This window comes from Hydractinia symbiolongicarpus, chromosome 11, assembly GCF_029227915.1.
Source record: "Hydractinia symbiolongicarpus strain clone_291-10 chromosome 11, HSymV2.1, whole genome shotgun sequence".
Taxonomy (NCBI): domain Eukaryota; kingdom Metazoa; phylum Cnidaria; class Hydrozoa; order Anthoathecata; family Hydractiniidae; genus Hydractinia; species Hydractinia symbiolongicarpus.
The window spans coordinates 8,785,075-8,809,335 of record NC_079885.1 but is presented as its reverse complement, the minus strand read 5'-3'; the positions used below and the strand labels follow the sequence as shown (position 1 = coordinate 8,809,335).

At 32.4% G+C, this 24,261-nt stretch overlaps 3 protein-coding genes across 4 annotated transcripts; 1 reads left to right on the top strand and 2 right to left on the bottom strand.

Moving 5' to 3' along the window:
* The first annotated feature begins 616 nt into the window (after positions 1-616).
* Positions 617-9,931, top strand: LOC130614091 (uncharacterized). Of its 2 annotated transcripts, XM_057435487.1 has the most exons (7): positions 617-737; positions 4,444-4,540; positions 4,661-4,711; positions 6,826-6,950; positions 7,206-7,254; positions 7,588-7,817; positions 8,408-9,931. In XM_057435487.1, exons 2-7 carry the CDS (start codon positions 4,516-4,518, stop codon positions 9,356-9,358), a joined length of 1,431 nt encoding a protein of 476 aa, XP_057291470.1. In that variant the 5' UTR covers positions 617-737; positions 4,444-4,515; the 3' UTR covers positions 9,359-9,931. The 2 variants fall into 2 exon arrangements, with proteins under 2 accessions (XP_057291470.1, XP_057291469.1); XM_057435486.1 differs by lacking the exon at positions 617-737 and having other exon boundaries at positions 4,306-4,540.
* A 3-nt stretch (positions 9,932-9,934) lies between these two features.
* Positions 9,935-15,743, bottom strand: LOC130614092 (uncharacterized). Its single transcript, XM_057435488.1, has 2 exons — positions 14,924-15,743; positions 9,935-10,762 (listed from the first exon to the last, which is right to left on the bottom strand). Exons 1-2 carry the CDS (start codon positions 15,414-15,416, stop codon positions 9,981-9,983), a joined length of 1,275 nt encoding a protein of 424 aa, XP_057291471.1. The 5' UTR covers positions 15,417-15,743; the 3' UTR covers positions 9,935-9,980.
* Positions 15,744-17,049: 1,306 nt separating this feature from the next.
* LOC130614180 (ras-related protein Rab-2) lies at positions 17,050-23,327 on the bottom strand. The gene is made up of 8 exons (XM_057435593.1): positions 23,171-23,327; positions 19,815-19,886; positions 19,449-19,516; positions 19,048-19,130; positions 18,732-18,824; positions 18,585-18,621; positions 17,791-17,934; positions 17,050-17,607 (listed from the first exon to the last, which is right to left on the bottom strand). Exons 1-8 carry the CDS (start codon positions 23,214-23,216, stop codon positions 17,512-17,514), a joined length of 639 nt encoding a protein of 212 aa, XP_057291576.1. The 5' UTR covers positions 23,217-23,327; the 3' UTR covers positions 17,050-17,511.
* Between the last annotated feature and the right edge of the window lie 934 nt (positions 23,328-24,261).

The following is a 24,261-nucleotide window of genomic DNA, read 5'->3' as shown; positions in this document are numbered from 1 at the left end:
TTTTTACGTGTTTGATCCGGTTCGAAGATAAAAATTTACCAATTTGAAGCTTTGGCAAAGTTAGTTTTATAATATTGGAAAAAAATTCTATTTATGAACTGTCTATCAGGACACCAATATAAAATAAAATAGATCAAAATACGTATCTCAATTTTTTATATGTTTCCCATATAAGTTATTTCGAGGTAACTAGCCCTTACCCGGGGCAGCTCTGATAATGACCATTGATTACTTAAGTATTAATCATTTGCATGTTTACGATGATTTTTTTTCATCATCGAAGAAATGCAACGTTGTCAGTTTTGCCATTACGAACATGGTCTGTGCGAGTTGGCAACTATAGCTTCTACCTACAAAATCTTAGGCACAATGTCAACACACAGTGAAGGAATTCTGCAAGACACCAAAAATGGTGGTGAATTTAAATCAAATATTTGATGGCATTAATTGTAATATATTTCTGGAAGCATAGGACTAATGTATGTTTTTGAGAAAAATTAAAATTCGAGGTTCGACCGCAAGATTTACATCACAGAATATGTATCCATTTTCAAATTTCTCTACTGTCACTTGGCCAACCACTAATCGCCAAAATGACGCAATATTAAATTGATCTTCACTTTACTAAAGAAAAAGCGCTTTCTTTGTATCAGTCATTCAATGACAACCACAAGAGATGATAGGATAACCATCAAACCCTTTGAAGATTATCCTATACAACAATCCTTACAAAGCAGGTATGAAATTTTTAAAGAAAGTTACCTTAAGTGTACAATTTTTCGCTGCTGGATAATCTCGCCGGTTAAAAAGCCTTTCTAAAAATTTGGTGATAGCGTTCCGCTTTTTTTTCGGGTGAATGAAATTTTCCTTTTTGATAAGAAACCAGTTTATAACCGAATTTGAACGGGTTGAAATTGATATTTGGATCCGCTAAAGAACTGGCTAGTCTGGAAATTCGAAATTCGAAAAATTAGAAGCATTAAATTTCGCACTACAAATGAATAATTAGCTCTTTTTTTTAGATTTTGCGAGAATTAAATTTCGCGCTACAATTCATATTTTGCGAAATAATAAATAGTTATTAAGCTGTTTTTTAAGATTTTGCGATAATTGAAATGGTTTTTATTTCAATATATCACGAGCACTTACATCTGCGAATGATCTATGCTCTCTTGAAATCTAAGAGCACATGGAACCATGCTAAACATGTTATCTAAAGAAAAAAAACAACGATCCAAAGACATTTACACCCTGGCGAGTCATCTAATTGCGTCAACTCAGATGCAACTCAACCCCGTCCCGAGGCTTTTTATATTTGGAGGGCTTCAGGCCGCCTAAATATAAAAATCTAAACAATTCCTGAATACGAGGTTGAGATACAACTTTGATTGACCAAGAGTAAATATAAAAAAAATAGTAGTCAAAATAAAGAATTTGTTTATTAACTCATACCCTAGCGAATCCATTCGGTTATTTAGAAAAGGCCACAATGAACTAAAAGTGAAAAGCATGAAAGTGACGGGAAAATATTTAATTTTGCGAGAACTTAAATTCATGGATGGAAAAAAATTAGAAAATTTCGAAAAAACAAATTTTCACGAACTGTCACTGTGAAAAAAAATATCATTTCTAGAATTTGCGAAAAAATTGGGAAATCTTGAATTTAGCCTTTAAAGGAAATAACTTTAACAAAAAAACACGAGGGGAAGGGGGCAAACTTAACATATCCAAGGCGTAGTAAACGAATTCAATGTAGCCTTACTGATAATATTTTTATGAAGGGCGTCAAAAGACTGGAATTCAGCTTCGTGTTCTGGGTTGCTTTAGTTCTACCAATGAGTAAAAATGTCTTTCATTTGGATCCCTTTCTTAATTAGTGTCGGTCATCAGTATTAATAAAGATCATATTGATGAGAAAATGTTATCTATCGGCGGTATTGACAAATAACTATTTTTATGTTATCGACACTTTTATCAAATCTGCGGTATGTTTATTACAGAGTTCGTTAATTCAAATATGCCACAGGATGACTGTATTATTTATTTTTTCATTAATTTTTTTAACAGCTAAAAAGCATTCAATAGCGCCTCCCTACGACGTACACTTTTTTCCCCGCTTTTCCGCTCAAAAAGGTGTTAAAGAGGTTGGATCAGAACATCTCCCATATCTTATGCGAATAAAAATTATTGCGAATTGTGAAGGTTAAAAAGATTGAATTTCCCGACATAAATTATCGCGATTTTAGGCTGTGCTACAACCTCGTCCTCAGGGCGTGTTATATCTTTTCAGACATCAGAACGGCGATCCCGATGTTTATACTTCCATGGTTAAATTTGATGTTAAGTTTTTGTCTATTATTTCGACTGTATTCTTAAATTCTGTTAGCTATATGTCAGTCCCCAATATCCTTATCAACTCAACCTCCTCCCCAGGGCTCTTACACATCTATAAAAAAAACGCCCTGGGAACAACGTTGCTTAAAAACTAGCTATGAAAAAAGAATTGGACATCCGAAACGTACATCCAACGTATTTGACACTTCGTAATAACAAACGCATTTTTTCAGAACAAACAGGACATAATGAACAAAATCAATCGACGTCGATCGATGAAAAAAGTAGGATTTTTTCTATTTGTTAATCGATGTCAATTAATTCGATCAAATCAACTGTTCCCGATGACATTTATACAATGGTTGAGAAAATGAGAAAAAAATAGTAGCTTCCCAATAACAGAAAGAATATGTAGCACACTACCAAAGTATGCAGAGTTGGTTACAATACGATAAAATTACAAAGGACGTAGCAGCCTACAGGGACGGAAAGGCACATTCCTCCCTTCCCGAATTTTTTTTCGATCATGGTTAATGTGGGGAGACTTGGGCAGACGATGCGTTTGCCCAATCTAAGAGTTTAAAATTTCAAAATTTTTCCATTAGTACCCTAGAATTTGAGTTTCAAGCCCTGTATTTTATCTACGCTAAAAAAATTTCGTTATTCGATAATCGAGCCTTTATAGTATTGTAGGAATATTCTAAAATTTCGGAATCTTGATGATTATCATAAAGAGGATTTTTTACAAAACAAAATGTGTAGAACGCCTTCGTACCGGATCTTAATCAAAGAAATCCGTTTTCTTTTTCTTTTTTCTTTTTTTTACATAAACAATACTGCGATAAGAAACTTTAAATAGCTTAGATAGAAATTGAAAAAAAAAAACGCGAAAATTAATTCTTTAAGGTAAACCCTAAAAACAAGGTTATAACAAGAGTAAGGTATATGATGGAAATAATCGTCACTAGATTTATAAATTATCATTTAAAACGCGACCTAAACAAACTGGCATGCCAACCTTGTTACCAGGACTATAGCACCATCCACGTATCAGAAAGCGAAAAAAGCACTGGACACAAGATTGACTCAATCTCGTGTTAGTTTCATGAAAAAATTAACAACTTTTGTTTTTTCACGAAGGAGAAAAAAGTTAAACGATAACTGGCTTTTTATGTGGCTATGTTTTTCATGGTTGTTTTTAGAACACTTTGGACGAGATAAAAAATGTGATCGGTTCCTTTATATCTCGGCTTCAGCGCTGTCTTTTAATATCTGACCGTTTCCTGTCCACTTATTAAAGGATCACATTTGCTAGCTGACGACAATCGCGTATCAAAACAATCAAAAAGATGATGAAACGCTATACCCTTTAAAGTTAAAATGTGAAGGACATCTCCCGGTTTCCATATACGTAACAGTTTCTCAGTTTAAATTAGTTCGAAAAGACTGTACATGGTAAATTTGCCCGTAGAAACCAGTTTTTACTTTTTGTTTAATAGCAGGCTACAACCATGCAAATGTTTTATTTTCACAGGGGGTTGTTATTAAATAGTATACGACCCATATACAGTAGTATTAAAAAAACGATTGATATTAAAGAAAAAAAACAAATGATTTATTTATGCGACATAAAAGCGTATAATACACATTTCGTTCTTCAATGTAAAATTTTAAATGTAGTTAGCTTGATTTGATTCTTTTATTGAAAATTAAACCACGAACCGTGTTAAAACTATTACGACAAAAATAAATATTTTCTTGATTTGTACTAGCCGCCGCACGAACGCGTAAAATAAATCGAGAAGAACCCTGTTATTTTTTCTTAAACTGCTAGCCTATGTTTGTTGTGTAACCCCCCGTCTTTATGTATATATAACGTTTTCATCTCATTGAATTTGACAAGTACCGCCATAACAATACGACGGCTCAAGTACAATTGCTCGGCGCCTTTTGATGTTTTTGTTTATAGAAATTAAATTATTACTAAGTTATTTAGTAAATCTGAATGAAAGAGAACGAGTATTCGGCTTTGCTTTGAAACTTTTGAAAATAAATCGACATAAATTTTTTACATGTTTTACAAGGCTGGATTTGAATATTTTTTTTAAGAGATGGTAAAGAGAAGTTTTAACAACATGGAAGACAAAACAGATATGTTCAAGTTAGCTACGGATTTTTAGCATGGGATTACAGTGCAGCAGACAAGGTTACTAGCTAGCTAGTTATAATAAATACATTTATCAGATATTTTAATTACGTATACCTAAATTCAATCCAATAAATTTATAGCTAAATTTTTATTTCGTGTTTTCATTTCGTTATGTAGGTTATATAAAAGAATTTGAATGTTACGGTGATAAAAGGCTAGCTCCTGAGGGTAAGTTTTAGTATTTTATGTAGATTTCTATATAAAAAAAATTCTTTATATCTTATACATATGTATATATATATATACTCTCACCAGCTTTTCCCTGTATTCTTGCTAAAATTCGAGATATGCTTACTCTAAGATCCTTTGCCAAACTTTGATCTAAGTTTTTGAAACAAACTTTCCATCTTATATAATATCTTTTGAACTTGGACTTTACTAAGGGAATATTTGGGACTATAAAGGGTCAAGCAATTTTCGCAGCGCATTGACATGTTAAGTTTTTTTTGCTAATGACTCGATGTTACAGTTGTAATAAATGTCCACATATTTGAAGAATTTAGAAATGTAATTAAGAATAGTAGTCAAGATTTAATGAGAAATTTTAATGTGAACAAAAATAAGAAGAAAAAAAATTAGAAAAGATTAATTTAAAATTAAATGTCAAATATTTCTCCGCTTGTAACCACATCGGCAAATTTTTTAAAACCACAGCGGAAAGTCGCAACCTTTTTTCAATCAGGAATATTCTCTATTTGCCAAATGCCGATTATGTTTTATAGAAGACATAAAAAGTAAATAATAACTAAACACGAAAACAGATAAGGTCTGAGGTTGGCAAACAAAAAAAAAGAAAGAAAGAATAAAATATGATGAAAGAAAATAATTTTACCACTGATGTCATATTTATTATTTTTTATTATTAAAATTACTATTTCATTAATTATTCTCCGTTCTGGTGTGAAAATAATGCTTCACAGAAGTTACGAATCCTTACTCGATAAAAAAGTTACTTTTTGGTATGTTTTAAAAGAATTATGCTTCAGCCTAAATTCTCAAATTTAGGGACTGGCATGTTTATCAAATCGTTCTAAATAAGGCACTGCTAAATGGGACTTCGGAAAATTAGGCCAATGAGTAATTGTTTAATTTTATATTATAAAATAAATTAAGGACATTTGTACACAAATTTCTATTTTATTCGAAGAATTTTCCACCAGAAAGATTAGGCAATTTTAAATTAAAATAAATTTTTGTGGTGGATAAACTTTCGCGGATTGTAATTTTCCAAAAGTTTCGCGAAAAGGGTCAAAATTCACGAAATTTAGTGGAATATGTCTAGTATGAAAAGACATTACATGTTTACAAGTTTATTTAAAAGAATATTCTCAGCATAATAGTAGGGCTCAGCTCAGTTTTTTAATTACAGTACTTTATAGTCGTATCTGAAAAACTTCGTTTTATGAAAATGAGCAATTTGTAGACAAGGATTTCGACATGTTTTTAACTTTACTGATATCTCTAAAAAAATTTGGTTTTTTTAGAAGAATATAAGAATATATTATAAAAACGTCATTTTTCATAATAAACATATTTTTAGTGTAATAAAACTTCATCAAGCATACCTCTTAAGTTTTTCATATGCGTGTAAAAAACAAAACATGTATATCACTTTTACATGCCTCTTAAATTATAACAAGATCATTTTAAGAATGTAATAAGCGGCAGTACCAAAGCATCAAATTAATCGAATACAAGAAATACTAGGAAGCATGTTCATTAAACATTACCGTTTTTTTAGAAGATACTGTTTACCCTTTAATGTTATTATTCTAAATGGAATAGAAATAAAATATATAACTGCTAACAGACGCTTTTGTTTTGCGCTAGAAATTAAAAAAAATGAAATTAATCTGGCCTTTTTTATTTTTTTTCGTACAAACTTTCCGCGGTTGCCTTTTTTTTCCTAAGTTTATTTACAAGACCAACCAATAAGGAGACATCATCCCTTCAATGTAGGTCATAAAGTTAAAAATAAAAATAAATAATTATATTCGGCTTATCTTTCTGTCGGTATTTTTGTTGTGGACGTCTTTTTATGATATTACCGTCATGATCACATCTATATTTTTTTGTCAATTTCTATAAGATTACCGACTTTATTCGTGAGTAATTGTCATTAATTATCATTTTTTTGTTATATGGATTTGTGATCGTCATATGTTTATGCCTTATAATTGTTTGTATATATTTACATTTTCATTGACGTCATATTTTTATTCGCACCCTTGCTCGAAGAAAACGATAGGCTCCAATATTTGATTTATATATTTTTGTTTTAGGGGAATGCCATTTATCCAAAGACAATAGCATTATTCATTCAAAACTGCCATTTTCATCGCCCGTCTTGTCGCACGAAATGACCTCTTCAAGAAAACAAGCAACGTACAATAAAGAAATTCGAGAAGTAATTTTTTTTTACTATCTAGCTGTCTCTTTTTTCAAAAAATTTGCAAGATAATATACGACTTAAACCTCTTATGCTTATTTATCTATGTAAAAATAGTTTGGTATTTATTACACAGCTTGATTTCATTAAAACTCAGTACAATATATTATTTATAATTCCTTCTCCGTATGGGGTAACACCAGGATATATGAATGCTAAAAATGTAATACGAAAAGTATCAATTATTTTTAAAGCCTCTAATTATTTTTCTAGAGTTTTATAATTGGAGAAGAAAATAATAAATACCAAGAGACGAAATTTGGTAAGTTTGTCCACTACTATCCTTTAACCACGTGTTAACCGTTAGTACCCTAAAATGGAATTTTAAAAGTTATCACAAAAATTCTAAAAAGGGGACATCCGTAATTTTTTGTTACCAGTACAAACTGGAAAACAGTCTAATTATTTTCGTAAAAAAGGAACGCCAAGGAAAGTTAACTTTGTTAATGAGCGAAGGTAATTAACTTTTCTGATGAGCTTTTTCGCAAAATGCCGCATCATACGTTTCAGGTTAGATAGTTAGGAAGCGGAAACAGTAACCTTGAAGCAAAGTTTCACTTGGTATGTTTAAATGAATATAAACTCTTTTTTTCAGTTGATCTACCTCCAGAGTGTTCAACAGAAAAATATACCGGCGATGACTACTTAAAATCTTACTATGTTGATCTACCAGCTGAAGAAGAAAAGGTTCCGTTTAGTCGAAGTGATGTAACTTCTTCTGATGATGACGATTGTTGTAGTCCTATGTATGGACAATCTCGAGAACATGTATCGCCAAGTTCGCCGAATGATAAAAAGCGAATGGAACAAAAAGAAAATTTGCAGGTAAGCTCAAATACACGTTATTTATAAAAATGTTTGAAAAAGACACCCAGCCTTAATTACGTCATTATCACTAATCTAGCCTAAAATAAAACATTAAAAAGGAAAGAATTCTAAAACATTCTTTTCTAAAATCTATATGCGGTAAAAAGAAGTAAAAACAGCCTTTTACGGTATTTTCTCAGTTAATCATCGAATGAAAAATTGAGCTGAAAAGTGTTTTATTTTCTATCAGTAAGCGAAACAACTATTATGTAGACTTTTAAAAATTAGTAACACAATATTGTGTTTCTGTTTTCTTTGTATTTTAAACATTCTGAAATACAAAATACCTATAACAAATGTTTGCAGCCTTCTAGAAGTTATTTTTTCATAACGACTTTTTAGGAGCGTTGTCGAAAACACAGTAAAAATAAACATTACACAGTTCCAATCCAGCCTGAAATGCTGAATTCTTTAGCACGTGTGAACCTCGTCTGTTAGCTGTAACCACATTTTCTACTGTCTAAAGGCTAGAATCTGGAATTCTTGCACTTACTCAAGGTTTATCAAGGATGAGCGTAAACGAAATGCTATTTGTTTTTTTTCTTTAGGAATTAAAGGAACTTGTCGAATCTATTTGTTCTGTCATTGGTATACCAATGCATAAAGATGTCAATAGTACTGCGATGAGTAACTTATTAAAAGAACAGTTACGTGAAAATCACGAAAAAGCAAAGCTAAGTTCACCCAGTAAATATTCATCGTCAAGACATTACAAAGGAATGATATTTCCTCCACCAAATTCAGAAGAAGCTGAAAAAGTTTCTTCGTACATCGAAGAAAAGATTAATAGGTACAAATTAGACTTATGGAAAAAAGAGCTGCGGAAAGATCCACAACTTCGGGCAGCGCAGCAAAAATTCCTAACAAAATCTTATTGTCATAAAGACAAAAATAGGACTCGAGACGAGTGTTATGTTGTGCCAAAACGCAGTAGTTGCAGTGTTGGTGGAGACACAAGAGCTGAGAGAACACATACTGTGATGTTTCATCGACAATCTAAATCACATAGTTCTTCTCCGTCAGATTCACAAGAAGCGATAAATTTGTTTGGAAATCAAAGCAAATCTAAACCATATGATAATTATAAAATGCGTCTACGTCACTCGTGTTCCTGTCATCGCAGAAGAAAGGGTAATATTATTAACATTGACAATAACAAAATTGACGAAGAATCTAATTTATGTAAACAAATAAAAACTGCTGCTCAATTATCTCATGCAGAGGATGAAGGATTCTCTGAAAGACATGAAAGCAGGACTCCTTCTATAGCTTCGTCAAGTAGTTCCTCGTGCTCTCAAAACAGTGATTTACAAATTAAAAGAAAAAAGACACGCTCTCATAACGCTAAAAACGCGAGACCGGATGTGTGGCCTGGGCAGTGTGCAAAAGGATTAAATAAATGTGCTGGCTCTGAGAGTCCAATACCTAAACCGTCGTGTTTTTGTAAAAGAATGCTTGGATCGGACTACCATTGCAACCATATCGCCACTCATTCATAGAGGCTTGCTATCCTCCTCATTGTAAGCTACAAAATGTAGCTAATCAGTGGAGGAAATGCAAGAGTAAATATGAGTAATGCAGTAAATAAATATACTTCTTATATTATTTTAAAATGTTTTATACTTTCAAATATTTTCACCTGTGCACTAATTTTGTCAAGTCTATATCCTTTCTCTCTTAATCGGTATTTTGAAAATGCAGCAATCCTGTTTTTGCATAGAGTCATTCAAATTCTGAAAGCTATATGGCAATAACTTCCTTTACTAAAAAACTAAAGTCAATAAATATTCTGGTAACGCATAATGATCCCGCTTAAAATCCTGTTTTTTTTTTGTTTTTTTACTTTTTTTAATAGTAAAGATTGATAACAATCATTTTTTTATAAACAACTTGGAAAAAGTTACTGAGTACGTTACCACTTTTCAGACATATTCGCATGAAGGATTTTATGATATATATATATTATATATAAAAAGGGTCTATAGACTATACTATTTATAAATGTTATATATTTACACAAGTTGTACATAAATGATGCAGATTATATAAAAAGAGAACTACGTATATAAGTACTTACGCGCTTTTGACTAACTTCATTACAACCAAAATACATGAATGAACTTATCCAACTTGACCAAATGACTTCGTAAAGTTTTCGTATTTCTCCATGTCACCTAGCGAAACAGTCGAATGGTTTGCTTTTAGTGACTTTACGAGGTCGTTATACTTAACAGGTCGAGGTTGAACTTTTTCTTTTGGAATGTTTCCCAGCCTAAGAGCAACTGCGCCTTTATCGTTTTTATTACAAGGTCGAAGAGTTTTTCTGTCATCACTCCAACGCCAGTATATACTCTTGTTTAGTTCTCTTATCGGCTCAATAGTTGCATCTGAGATACAAGTGGTCAAATCACTACCTGAATATCCTTCAGTTTTGTCCAAAAGTATTTCCCATTCATCATCATTTATTTCGATATCAATGTCTTTTAAGTGTATTTCAAATAACTCTCTTCTTGCTTTCCTTGTTGGTAAAGAAACATAAATTCTTTTTTCAAATCTTCGAAGAAAGGCTGCGTCCAACTCCCATGGTCTGTTAGTTGCACAAAGAAAGAAGATGTCAGTTTGATCGTTCTGAGCTGTAGCACCCTCCATCTGTTTTAATAATTCCGTTTTTACTCTTCTGGTCGTTTCTGCTTCCTGTGAACTTCGTTTTCTGCAAAGACTGTCAATTTCATCAACAAATATTATAGCACGATTATTTTGTTGTCTTGCATGAGCAAAAAGCTCTTTTATCAATTTTTCGCTTTCACCAAACCAACTCGATAGCAAATCAGAACTGGATACGGAGTAAAAAGTTGAATCAATCTCTGAAGAGACGGCTTGTGCCATTCTGGACTTGCCTGTTCCTAATGTAACAGAGTGTAATATTAGTAAGTTCTGCTATATTAGGTTACAACTCCAAAACGTTATTACAGTCCTTTTTTCATAAGCAACCAGTTTAACTAAATTTGCATATCATTATATCAAATCAAAGGTAAGGCAGGATCAAGTTATTTTTCAGAAGATAATTGTCTATTCATGGAACACCTTATCCCTTTTCCTGCTTTTAAACTAAATAATTATTTGCTGTAGTACGTATGTACTTGCTATAGAATAAAACAATTCTGAGTTAATTCAGGTAGCTCTTATCACAGTTTTAATAGTCTTAGATATTGTTCGATGTTCCTCTAAAGCATCTTTTTATCAATTATGAAGCATTTAGTACTAGTTCGAAAGTCAAGTTGCTGATAAAACAACGTGTACTGAACAAGTATGGTGCAAATGTAGAAAATAAAGAATGTATGCATAAAACCAAAGGGTTTTATGCATACATTCATGCATACAACCCCGGGTAAGCAAAAGTGGCGTACCTGGCATACTTTTGCTAGTAACAGTTAACCCAATAGTCGTGAAACTTTTTATCATTTTGGAATAGAAAAACTAAAAATTGGAATACGAAAGTGGCTGTTTATTTCAAATTGCAGTAATTATGTAAATACAATTCATCAACCCTGTTACAAGATAAATATAATACTCTTTTTTTCATATAAAACCTATTAACAAAAAATTACCATTCGATAAAATGGATAACATATTTAAGAGATCTTAGGAGGAATCAATATTTTGGGTCTAAATTTGAAGTTATTAAGAAAAGTTTAGAAAGGTCATTTTTAGCCAGTAATGAGATATATTATATATTTATGAAGCCATTATATTTGGAACTGAATCAATAAAATCGTTAATATTTACTGTCCTTGTAATCCGATATAACCGTTTTAAATAATATAAATTTTTTTTGATGAATTCTTCCCGATCCTCATCTATTTTGGTCGATATATAAAGATTGGTTCACACTAAATTTTTTTAAGTAGATAACTTATTACACTACACTGAATAATACCAGACGCTAATATTATGTAAAATTTATTACTTTAAAGATCATCTTCGTCAAGAATTTTCAGTATTTTTGTGATTCAACAGCTTTTCAACGGAAACATATTTTTGCGATTAATCAAGTATTGCCTACTTTTGCTTTATTATTATGATTTCCTTTAGAAAGTGCAAGTTAACAAAATTTGTGATATTGATAAGAATGGCTATTGTACAAAAAATATATATATATAAAAATACTACAATATTATAAAAATTTCTTTCCTTAAAGTATCAGGAGATATGTTCTTGTCAGGATTAGAAATGTTGCAGTAGGTCAACATAGTTCGTTGGAAAGCGTCTGTGCCCAATTATCCTTACGACCAGTTTTACCTACTATTATTTTGCAGGAGTCTACCTTCGGCACAGCTTTTGCTATATGGGAATAGTACTGACAATTTGTGTTATAGCTGTTGCTTCTGTTGATGCTCACCAAAATACCTATGCTTAAGTTTCAGCTGTCATCGATGAAACAGCTTAGTTGGTGACGTAAATATAAAATACGAAGAAACGAAAAATTTCGCAAATAATTTTTATTTTTAATCATGCAGTTAGTTCCCGGTAACACCTAACACCGGATAACTCGAACTTTTATTATCTTGAACTATGTTCTTGAGTCCCTTGAACTTTCGTTCATATAATACTTCCTTATAAAAGACTTCGGTTAACTCAAACCTCGGATAACTAGAACATTCGTTAACTCGACCCAATTTTCGTCCTCACTGACGGTTAATTTCTTCGGTTTTTTTACTCAAGAAAAGGACATCAAAGCCTAGAAAAATGTCAGATTTTAATTTTGTTTTTGTTTGTATTAACTCCTGAAGTAATATAGATAGATAATGTTGTCCGTCACAAAAAATTTAATTTACAAAGAGCTTTTAAGCCTTTTTTATTGCCAAGATTGCACCTTTTCACGGTAACTGTTGCCTCACCTCTTGAACATACCACTTTAACTCGGAATAAAATCTCATTTTAAACTAAATTCGACTTAACAGAAGCTTTGTTTAACTCGAGCATTCGTTAAGTCAAACTATTTTTCTCGGTCTCTTAGAATTTCAAGTACTGAGAGTTAACTGTAGTTAAATTTTTTATTAAGTATTAATTTTTTTAGTTTTACGTGGTGGTGTCTTGGGTCATCATAATTACTTCCTTGGTTGAAACATTGATTGTTGACAATGGTAACCGCCGAGTGCAATAAGATTTACAAGGTGTCTGAGAGTAACTGCCAAAGTAAACGGACTTTAGTTCAAAATAGTTATGTGTTCTAGATAGCGCATACCCAAAATAGCAAGTATCGAGTTTACCCACAAAATAATCTAAAACCGTGTTTGTGGAAAATAGTTAGATGGAAATTATTGTTCTGCGGCTTTAGCGTAGAACTTTAGATTACCCTTCGTATGCACCCTCGTCCTCAGGGTTTTCGCCGTCTTTTTCATATCAAAATAGCAAAAAAATCTGGGGACGAGGATGCCTCCATACGCTAAAATGTTTCATGGCGATCAAACTTCATCCAACATTCATCAAAGTAATTTTTCCCTCTTACTCGAATGTTATTACCTAACTGATACAAAAAAAACAGTTAGTATAAAAAATCTCATGATTTGATTAATTTACAGCTGATTAAAGCAGGGCTTTGCATGGAGACTCACTAACCGGTTTGAGAAGCCAATATCAAAATCGTACCAAAAAAAGCGTAAATAAAAAAAACAGATTTCCATAGCACACAAGAAGAATAAAAAAAGGTGCTCACCCATATTTTCATTTTAATTCATATATATAAACGATAATTCGAATTTGTTTTGTAAACTTACAAAATTTAAAAATGAACGACAAACATTCGTTTTTTTCTTTTTCTCGGTCAAGAACACAGCTTGATCTGTACTTTTAACCTGAGGTTTTGTATTTCACATTACAACAACACTGCTTAGTATCCGTTTATTAAAAATCCTAAACAAACAATTCGTTAAACAATAAAAGTCGACATTTGACGGGTTTGTGCCTGCCCTGACATTAACGCAATGATTGCTATGATAAACAAAATACTAGAAAGAAAAAAATACCCTATTTATAATAATTGTGAGACATTATGCCTAAAGAAAGTATTCCTATGAGAAAATTAATATCTTAAGTTGAAAATTATTCCGCGCAAAATTAGGTAAAAACAATTTGCAAAAAATCTAACAATGGTCAATTCGCAAAAAAAGGAATCTTTGTGAAATATACTGATTCGGGAAAATTAGTCTTAGGCAAATATTTTAAATTAACTCATTTGCGAAAATTAATCTTCACGAAATGCATTTTTTTTGACCTTGCGAAAATAATTCTTTGCGGAAATTAATCAACTTAAGGTATGCGCGAAAAAGAATTGTTATAAAAATTAAGATAAATAAAATTAAAGATATTTTTTGTTTATCTCCTTTAATTCACACTGATGTAGCGCAGTGTATTTTGACTTCCTGAAATTCCAACTCCCCCAGTCATAAGGCAGGGTGTAATCCAGAAATGTAAAATAAAGCCCGCTAAATTTACAATGGGAATTTCATCAAGGTGGTCTTAAATGTTATCGAAATCTTATTCCTTCACAACTTGCATTAAATGCTATAAGCCCCATATTTAGCTCCTCTAATAAATTGGGAAATTCGGGATATATTTCAATTGGGAAATAGCCGTTTAACAAAAATTTTGAAATTTAGCGTTTATGTTTTTTTTTATCATCTCAAATTTTATATTGTCTATATTTTAAATTTTTACCTCTCAAACCAATAAACGGCGAGGGTGGAAGGAAATCTTGAGTAAAAGGTAAAATATGCTGGGAGTTGATATTTCCTATAAAACAATAACTCCCAGGAGTAATTTTTCTCTAGTGTAAAATAACTGCGGAGTTGTTTTTATTCGTTAGTTGAAAAAATGGTTTTAATGCAATGTTATTTCTGTCCTGTATAACCAATAAAAATGTGACAACTAATAGCCATTGTAAGGTTTTTGGGATAGCTAAATACAATATGTCAGGAAAGCATAAAATTCCATCCAGCAGATTGGAATTTGATTAAAAGAAAACAAAAAAATAAAAAATTATCGCCCTAGAAAAAATATTGTACCTGGTGGTCCGTATAACAATATACTCCTCCAAGGCTTTCGCTTTCCCACAAAAAGATGAGGATACTGAAGTGGTAGTACCAGGGCTTCCTTTAATAAAGTTATTGCATCGTCTAAACCTGCAATTTCTTTAAAAGTTATCACACCAGGCTTTAAAATTGTTCCAGCGATAGCATCAGTTCTTTCATTCGTACAAGATATTCCTCCATTTTTATTTGATGAATTATCATCGGTATTGCTTTTCTCAAGTAAGATTTCAATGTTTTTGAGTAGTTGTTGTAACGCTGCTTTTTGATGCGTGTTTAGTTTTGTGTTATAGTCGGCTAAGCACTGAAGCTTTATCCAACAAGTTTTCAATTTTTCGTTAAAAAAAGTTAAAAAGTCTGTATTGCCATCATTGTGTTCAACTTCTTTTGCTGCCAATTCAAAGTATAGTGTCGTTTCAGCAAAAATTTGGTAAACATAACTATTTTGTTGTGCATCTTCGCTTTCCATATCAGCCAACAGAACTTCGAATTTATATTTCGAATATTTTCCCGCTAAATTTAATTGCGCGCCGTATAATCAAAAACAAAAAATGTACACAATTTCTTGTTGTGTGTGAATGAAATTGACACATGTACACCAGCTTTATATTGTTATGAAGTTGAATTTCCTCCAACAAAACGTATCGGAAAGGAAAAAATATGATTGTACCTTATTGGTAAATTTTGTCTGATTAAATTAAATTTTAGAAGTCAGAATTTCCTACATTTAGACGATTCATTTCCTCTGTTCTCTGTTCTGTTCTTTTTTTTTTCTTTTTTTGTTGTGTTCTCTGTGTGAAAATTCAGCTTAAAGCATATATGAATATTCAAGTCTATGCACGATTCTTTGCAGGAAGTATATCGAGACCGACTACTTTTTTAATCGGCGAAACTTTTAGTGGACTTCTTGCTATCGATACTTTCGATACCGACTCACTTTTTACTGGCTTCTGCTTTGGAGGGAAAACGAAAGAAAACAGAACGTTGTTTAAACTCGAATCTTTAAGAAAAAACTAGGCAATAAAATGTGACCAAATTTTGTACTGTGGCTAAATTTCTATCAGAGCATTTCACGGAAAATGTAGGAACTTATATTCTTACGAGCTATCTTTACTCTCCCGGTCGGCAAATGTCACGTGAAACTTTTAAACTAATTACAGGTCCATATTTTTCAGGGTAGCTTGAAGAAGAAAAAATGACGCCGTTCACGCAGTCACCTTTTTATTAAGAGGGGCAGAATTTTTCGTAGAATCCTTGTTTTCTTACTTCAAACCTGTCACATTGTGTAGTTTTGCTTTAGTTTAATTCAGATACTTGTATTTCTTATTTAATCTAAGCTTCCGTAAAACGTCCGTGTGTTTTCCCGCAACCGAAAGTTGCACCACATGACATTCCGACAGAAAAATAGGGTCCGTCACACCACGTATCAAAATTTGCAACAGTACATAAAGTACAATTACTTACGCTATGCAAAAATTCTTTTGTGTTTTCGCGAAAAAAAGTCGGGAAAAAGTAACCAAATTTTTGTTAAGTGACTACAGTAGATACCCTATAACTCGAACGCCTACGGGACCGAGAAAATAGTTCGAGTTATCGGGGCATTCAAGTCGCATTATGAATGAATTTTTAAGATGATTTAAAAATTCGACGTTTGTTCTGGCAAATAAACAAATGGAATGGTTACAGACCAATGGGTAAACGCTTTTTTATAAAGAAAATTGAAAAATTTCATATAAAACTGAATCGATAATCAGGTTATAAAGCAAGAATTTTTAAAGTGGAGGTTTTGAATTCAGGCTTTTTTTAAGTTTACAAACTTGTACAAGCACTTAAATAAGCACTTGTATGCTAGTTACTATTGCAAATTTTACTACGTGCCACCTTCGAGGAAAAGACTTCTTCCCCCAAGGTGAAACAAATTTTTATTACCTGAAGGTAAACATAGTCGAAAGTCAATAAAAATGTTGCTTGTTTCCCTTACTGAGTTACTTTGTCAGAATATCTGCATCGACCCTGACACCGATTTTTCAAAAATTTAACTTCACGAAATAAAAACATTAAGTTTTTCTTTCGTAAGTAGTAGACAAAAAGAAAAGTGAAACTGCCATAACATGCAAATTTTTGATAATAGATAATTATTACAAAGAAAAATACAATAAGAAGTGTAATTTGCTATATGTGATGTTACTACAACATTTAATACCCTCCGCCTCAGATGGAACATAAATCGAAAATAAAAGATCACAAAGTATTTTTTAAAATTTTAAATAATTCTTAGTATTTAAACAACAGACTCTTCACGCTGATTTTAGAATGACTTCACTATATCAAATAAATAAATAAAAAAATTATAAGAAATCATACGTTTTGTTTGGTAAGCAAGCAACTAAGCTAACAAGCGTCCATTTTTAGTTGTACTAAAATACCTTGCTACCACATTGGTATATTGAAATTTACTTGTCGCCAGTAATATTATTACTATGTTCTCATATATAATACAATTATACAATTCCCGAGACAAAAAAATTCAAATAACTTTAATTTAGCTATCAATTTTTTAGTATTTAGCAACAACCGCCGCCTGTTTGGCCACCACCGCCACTCAAATTTGGTGAAGGACTGGAAGCTGAGTGTTGAGGTCCAAGTTTGATACCATTAGCCTAAAAACACACTATCCAGGTTACATTTTGTCATTACACATTGTGTACACGTTATTAAGAAATGACATGATGACACCACGGCTCAATTTTCCACAAAAAACTTCAAAGGCTATCAATTCACTACAAAAATCTGAGTTGAAAAAAACTCAGTCAGTAACTACGCAAAAAAATTAGCAACCATACCTCATTGTTGATGTCAAATACTCCCTCCTGAATCTTTTGGTATATTTCTTTTGCCGTTCCGATAAAAGCTTCTTCGACGTTAGCAGCTGTTTTAGCACTAGTCTCCATAAATATCAAACCATGTTCTCTTGCAAAGGCCTCACCCTGAAATGATAAAAGTGGTTAATTTCCCTTGTTACTCATAGTGGCCATTTGTCGGTCAAGGCATAAAGTTTATAAGCATATATAGGTCGAGATTACTCAATATTTAGGTAAACATACGCTACCAGTCGTTATCCCGTTCGCTTGTTTCAGGAAATTTGACAAGAATATATATCACATTTGTTACTTGAGCTTAAAAATTTGGTACGTGGTTTAGCATGAGCCGGTTTTTGACCGGCAAACAAACAAAGTACGGCTATATTATAAAGAACTTGAATAAATTAAAAATGAAAAACAATAAATTTTAGAAATTAAAAATGTTGTGCAGAAGTGAACCTGGAAGAGTCTAGCATCTACAGGCATTGGCAGAATGTTTTCTACATTATCGATCTTTTCAATAAACCCTTCATGTCGTACTTACATGTCAAACACAAAACACAACAAAGATAAAAACTGATGAATCGAAATTATTTAACGATATAAATGGAATAAAATTTTTGCGGAAAGAAAATTTGACAGTTTTGACAAAAATCCGCAAAAAATCAAAACACCCAACAACATTTTCTGTCAACTGCTAAATTTACTTTCTATCAAGTTTTCATTCTGTTGAAATTTCAAAACACACTGTATTTATAGTTAATGTTATATTTTACCTCCTCCTTCTTCACTTCTCGTCTTGCTTCCAAATCACTATAGTAAAAAAGTATCAGTATTTAACAAAACCTCGTGCAACATATGTATGTTGGAAATAGCCTGGAGATGAGGAAAAACTTCACTTCAGTTTAAAAAAAGGGACTTACCTTTTGTTTCCAATTAACATAATCACCATATTTGAGCTGGAATGTTGACGAGCATCTTCAAGCCATGTGGTCAAGTGATTAAATGTGTCTCTCCTAAAATTTGAAATAAAAAATTAGTTATGCTATGGCCCAATGACTCAAGTAATCTAAAAACCGAAGCAGTAAGAAATTTTGTCTTAATCGGGCATAGTAAACCTTTCATGTAGTTTTTTTTTAAGTACGTGTTTTTCGTTGGATGTTTCACTTTAACCACAACAATTCCCGCAATATAATGATGTACAGATAGCAGTTTCATCTTCTCACATTATGCACATACCTTGTAATGTCATACACCAATAAAGCACCAGCTGCTCCTCTGTAATATGATCTGGTAATGCTACGGAATGATTCTTGACCAGCCTTAAATTATATTTGGAGTAGAAACTATTGTTGAAACTAAATTATTGCTACCCATAATGACACATTTTGCAGGTATATATTCTTCGGATCTTGTTAATAAGGTAAAAATAGTGCTGACATGTAAAGTTTATTATTTTCACTTTTGCCTATCTGTCCTAAAAAGTTGTGACCTTGTCATTTCCTTCCATGTTTCAGGTTTTTAATTTTTGACCAGGTATCTTTAAGGTTCAAAGTCTTTAAATTTTGCGCAGTATTAAATTTGATTAAAGTTGGTTAAAAAAATGATGTCTAGTTTCGTATATAAAACAAAGTACATACTGTATCCCATATTTGCAACTTTATTTGCTTTCCATCAATTGTGATCATGCGTGCACCAAATTCAACACCTGCAAAATAGATGGAGGTTGCATTAAAACAAATACTCGTCTTTAATACGATAGGCCTATATTCAGGTACAAGCCTAGTGGGCTTAGAACAAAAGGATTTGATTTTTTTAGATCAACAAAACAACTTTACATTCAGCTAAAAATATTTCTGACTACATTTCACTTTCCACTTCTAACGCCTTAAGTGTATATTTGCACAGAATGTACAGTTATATATATATATATAGAAAAATAAAGCTCTAGTCAACAGCGACTGACAAAGATATATAAGTGCAAAGAGAAAGTTAACATGACTTACCAATTGTTAAATCATGTACTGGTTGGAATCTTTTGTCTGTAAACTGTAGCAATAAACATGATTTTCCAACACCTACAATAAAAATCAAAAATACACTCAGAAAGATTGAAGGAAGGTGGTTTCAATGTTACTTGATTTTTACTTATGTTTAACCCTTTTAACATTGTTGGTCTAGTGTGGGGAGAGGAGAGCATAAATTCCAAACTACTTATGCTTAGGCAATGAAACTAGAATGTCTTAATACAAACTCAAGGTAAAATGGTAATTTGATGACATCGTATAGATTAGAAACGACATCACAAAGTTTCTTGTTTCAACAATAAAGATAAAAAGACTTAATATTTCAGAAAATATTGATATTCATATGATTAAATTTAGTACATGTTTGGAATATTGCATTAACAGATAATCGAAAAAGGAAAACAATAAATGGCATTAATCTGCATTGAATTAATATTTTCTTTAGGTCTGGTCTGTATTTTAGCCTTAGTATCCATCTCCGTGGCAGTACCTTGATAACAACCTGGTACCCAACGCATCACGGCAATAAATATTCAAATAACCATGAATAATCCTCTATGTTCCAGCAGAGTACACAAAAACTGGCCCCTGCAGGCCATTTCTTGAATAAAACTATGCCAGAGCTACGAAAGGCACCCGCTAAAAAAATTATGAGTGCTATGGTGTGCGAAAAATCACACTCGTAAGCAAAATTTACAAGTGCGATGTTAATGTTTGCAAGTGTGATTCACACTTAACTATTTTTTGTTTACCGCAACGTTATATGTTATTTAAGCTGTACAGAAATGAATTTTGTAAAACGTATTAACCACAAGTGCAAGGTTGAAACACTGCTGAACGCGATGACTTGTTGGCAGATTCACTATATGTTTTTGGCATTAAATATATTTCTAGACATTCTTGATTTCTCTTTCCCCTTTTAGAAGGATTTTTTAAACTTTATTCAACATGTTTTTTCTTTGGTATAACATAACGAGAACATTCGTCCGAAAGCTGTATTAAGGTGCACGACACCTAACCTCTCGCAATGTTCTGGTTATATTTAACTTGCATGGGTGCACACTCTTCTCTGTGACGATGAAGATCGGACTGACTTGTGGCATGGTTCCAAATGGTCTTCCGTCTTTCGTTCGAGTCTCAGTGTAATGCAACAGCCGAGCATAAGAGTGTCAGCATGAAGGAAAGGGGCCGACTTTAATGTTCTCTATACTTTTTAAACAAATCAGTCACAAAGAAATGAATGTTATGTAATCGGCATAATAGCCTATTTAATCGCTCTATAATATTTTAGAAAAAGAAAAAATTCACCAGTGCGATAAAAAGCACTTGTAAGTCGTTTTAAGAATGTGCGGGCGAGTGCGCATGCGAGTGCGATCACACTTGTCTCAAGGAATGGCCTGCCGCTGCTTTAGTTTAGTGAATCTTTTGAACATTGGAATGACAATATCTTCGGCTTGAGAATAAGGTTGTTAGATTTGAGGTTGTACATTTATATAAGGCAGGCAAATTAAAATGTTTCAAATGTAATGATATTTTTCCAGCTGTGAACAAGTTAAAGTTTCATCTAATATATTTCACTTGAAAATTGTATTTGTTTAGTAAAGAAAAAAGTTTACCAATATAAAACAAGGGTGGGATCCTAAAGAATGAGCTTAAACCCTTTGTATATTACACAAACATCCAAATTATGTGATTTTACTTTTGCTACTAACTTTCAAGAGAGATTGGATAATATTTTTAGGAAAGATTTTTATTGTGACCTGTGCCATCCTCCACAGATCCTCGTTAATTATCTTACCAAGTTTTCCTAATGTTGCATGGAGATATATCTAGATGTTTGAAGCTGCCACCGGCTACATCTGAGATAGGTCACAGAAAGTATTTTAACCATTTTAATCATAAAATAGGCTTTAGAACTACACATTTCCAGTGTATCTTCCATTAAAATAAACACATCGCAAAATTGAGACATGAATAATGCAGTTAGGATGTTTCAGTTGATTCGTTTTCTGCTCAACTCAGTACAAATATCCGTTACTGACATTTTTTGCAGTTGTTTTAAGAAATCAAAACCACAAAGTAATGCGGTGAGTGAAGCCAGATTGTCGCTAGAGCTGTTTGTTTAGATAATCACGTAATTAGTATGGTACATGCTACATATAAGAACTGAAAGCCAATTTTTTTATAGACTGATATTTTAGACCACTTTCCACGTGAAGTACTTGGTTTGATTTCATTTTGAGAACAATATTTAAAAACATTTTGTGTAGGTAAAAAAGTTGGACTCACACAGAGGGTAAAATGGCTATTAATGAAGATTAAAGATTTTTTGAGTAGCATAAGATCTAAGAGGAACTGGAATTTAATGTTTCTTCATAAATTTTACTAATTTTACCAGAATATTTCTTTTTGGGTGGATTTATTTGATTACTGTGGTTTGTTGTTTATATTTTCTACCTACACAGTTTGGGAGTTGACATGAAAAAGGAAATCACTACCCATCCAGGAAACGGTTTCCCATTTAGGAAACTTCACGGTTTCCCATTTGGGTTACTGTTACTTAACGGGTGACAAATACAGCAATGGTTTCCCAATCGGGAGACCACCAAAATAGAAAGGAATCTGCGCACAAGCTAGTTAAGAAGCACACTACAAATTTTTTACCAAAAGAAAGGGAGTATTTCCCACAAATTTTCACGGAAGGAAAAAAACTAATCTTAGCCTCATTACGCCAAATAGCCTTGTCCAGTAACGGTTTCCCATTAAGAAAACCAAAACAAAACAAAAAAGTAATGGTAGACGCTGTGAGCACTCGAAGATTGTTGGGGGTTCTTTTAATGAGGTTCGCGTGATTAAAACTTTAATTACTATCTTATCCATTTCCGTTCGTTTAATTTCTTTAAAACGCGAAACCATTACCTTTTTAGGAAACGGTTTCCCCAAAAAAGGTTCGGGAAATCGTTTCTCATATGGGAAACATGACTGCGTTACGGAAAACTGTTTTCCAGATGGGTAGTTTTTTCTCTTTTTGTGTCAACTCCTGAACTGCTACAGAAATGCTTGCGTATGTGCAAAAAACCGCAAACTTTTTAACTTTTGCAAACAATAGCAAGTCATTTATTTTGTTGCTTTTTTCACTGATACCCATATTATGCTGTTTGATTTTTGTTTTACTTGCGTATAAATATGAATATTTCTGCAGCCCATCGTCAGTAAAGTAGGTAAAATGAAAATGAATTGAAAACAACAGTTAAAAAAGGCCAGCTTTAAAATCTTCCTGAAACCCCCAAAAGTAAATGAAAGAACCAAAATTAATTTAAGATTTATAAACTTACCTGTATCTCCAATGATAATATATTTAAATAAATATGCGTACGACATTTTTATAGATTCTAGATGGAAATATTGGAAATTTATAAAATCTTTTATTTCATTCCGCTCTTGTTTTCTTGCTCTCCGTGATCTTTGTTTGGGGCATGCGTATTAATACCACGTACGTCATTGTTTAACAATGGCGCGCCAATACATTCCAAAACAAATTTAAATACCCATGGGGTGCGATTTGTTGCGCTTTACTTTGATAGTCACAGATGTACTTTGTTGTATAGCTAACAGATCTGGATTTTTGTCTGCTAATTATCTTAGTAACTAGCTATGTATAACTATGTAACTTAGTAACTATGTATAACTATGTATAATTCTGCTTTTTTCTGCATCTAACTTGGAAATACCACTCTATGACTATCAATACCATGACTCCTAAGAGTAAGTATTGCTATCACCAACCCTTCCTTGTACTGTGTCAATCTCCGGCTGAATCGTTGGTTCCTGTTGATTTATTGAAAATCCCATCGGTTTCCATAGGCTTTCTAGCCCTGCTAATTCTATGGTTTTCCCTTTGTCAAGGTTATAACAACTTCCACAACCCTCACTAAGTGAACCTCCACTGAAGTTTATTTGATCACATGACATTCTTGAACTGTAACCAACTCTTTTTTAACTGTATTTATTACCTGAAAAAGAGTTATCTTTATATTTAAAACATAGCTAGCTATAGTAAATGTTATAACTATTTATGAGGTCTGTGTGCAATTTCTTACTAAATTATTTTTAACTAAAAATGTAAACGCTCGTTATACACAAAAATATATCTATCTATCTAAGCATTGGATTAGGTGCGTTAGCTAAGCTAGCTAGCTAAATAACAAACCAACGAAAACAAGTCGAATTAGATGAGCATATTTTACATGCTAGCTCCACAAATATCCAGAAAGGATATACCATGTCTCTTATTTCCAGGAGGAGCCATGCCTAAGATGGGGAGTCCTGAAGTACAGTACAGTCCAGATGTAACCGTACGCTTACGCTCAATTTTCACACCTTTTTCTCAGAGGCAGTAGTTGTTTGTCTTTTGTTCTTATTAATT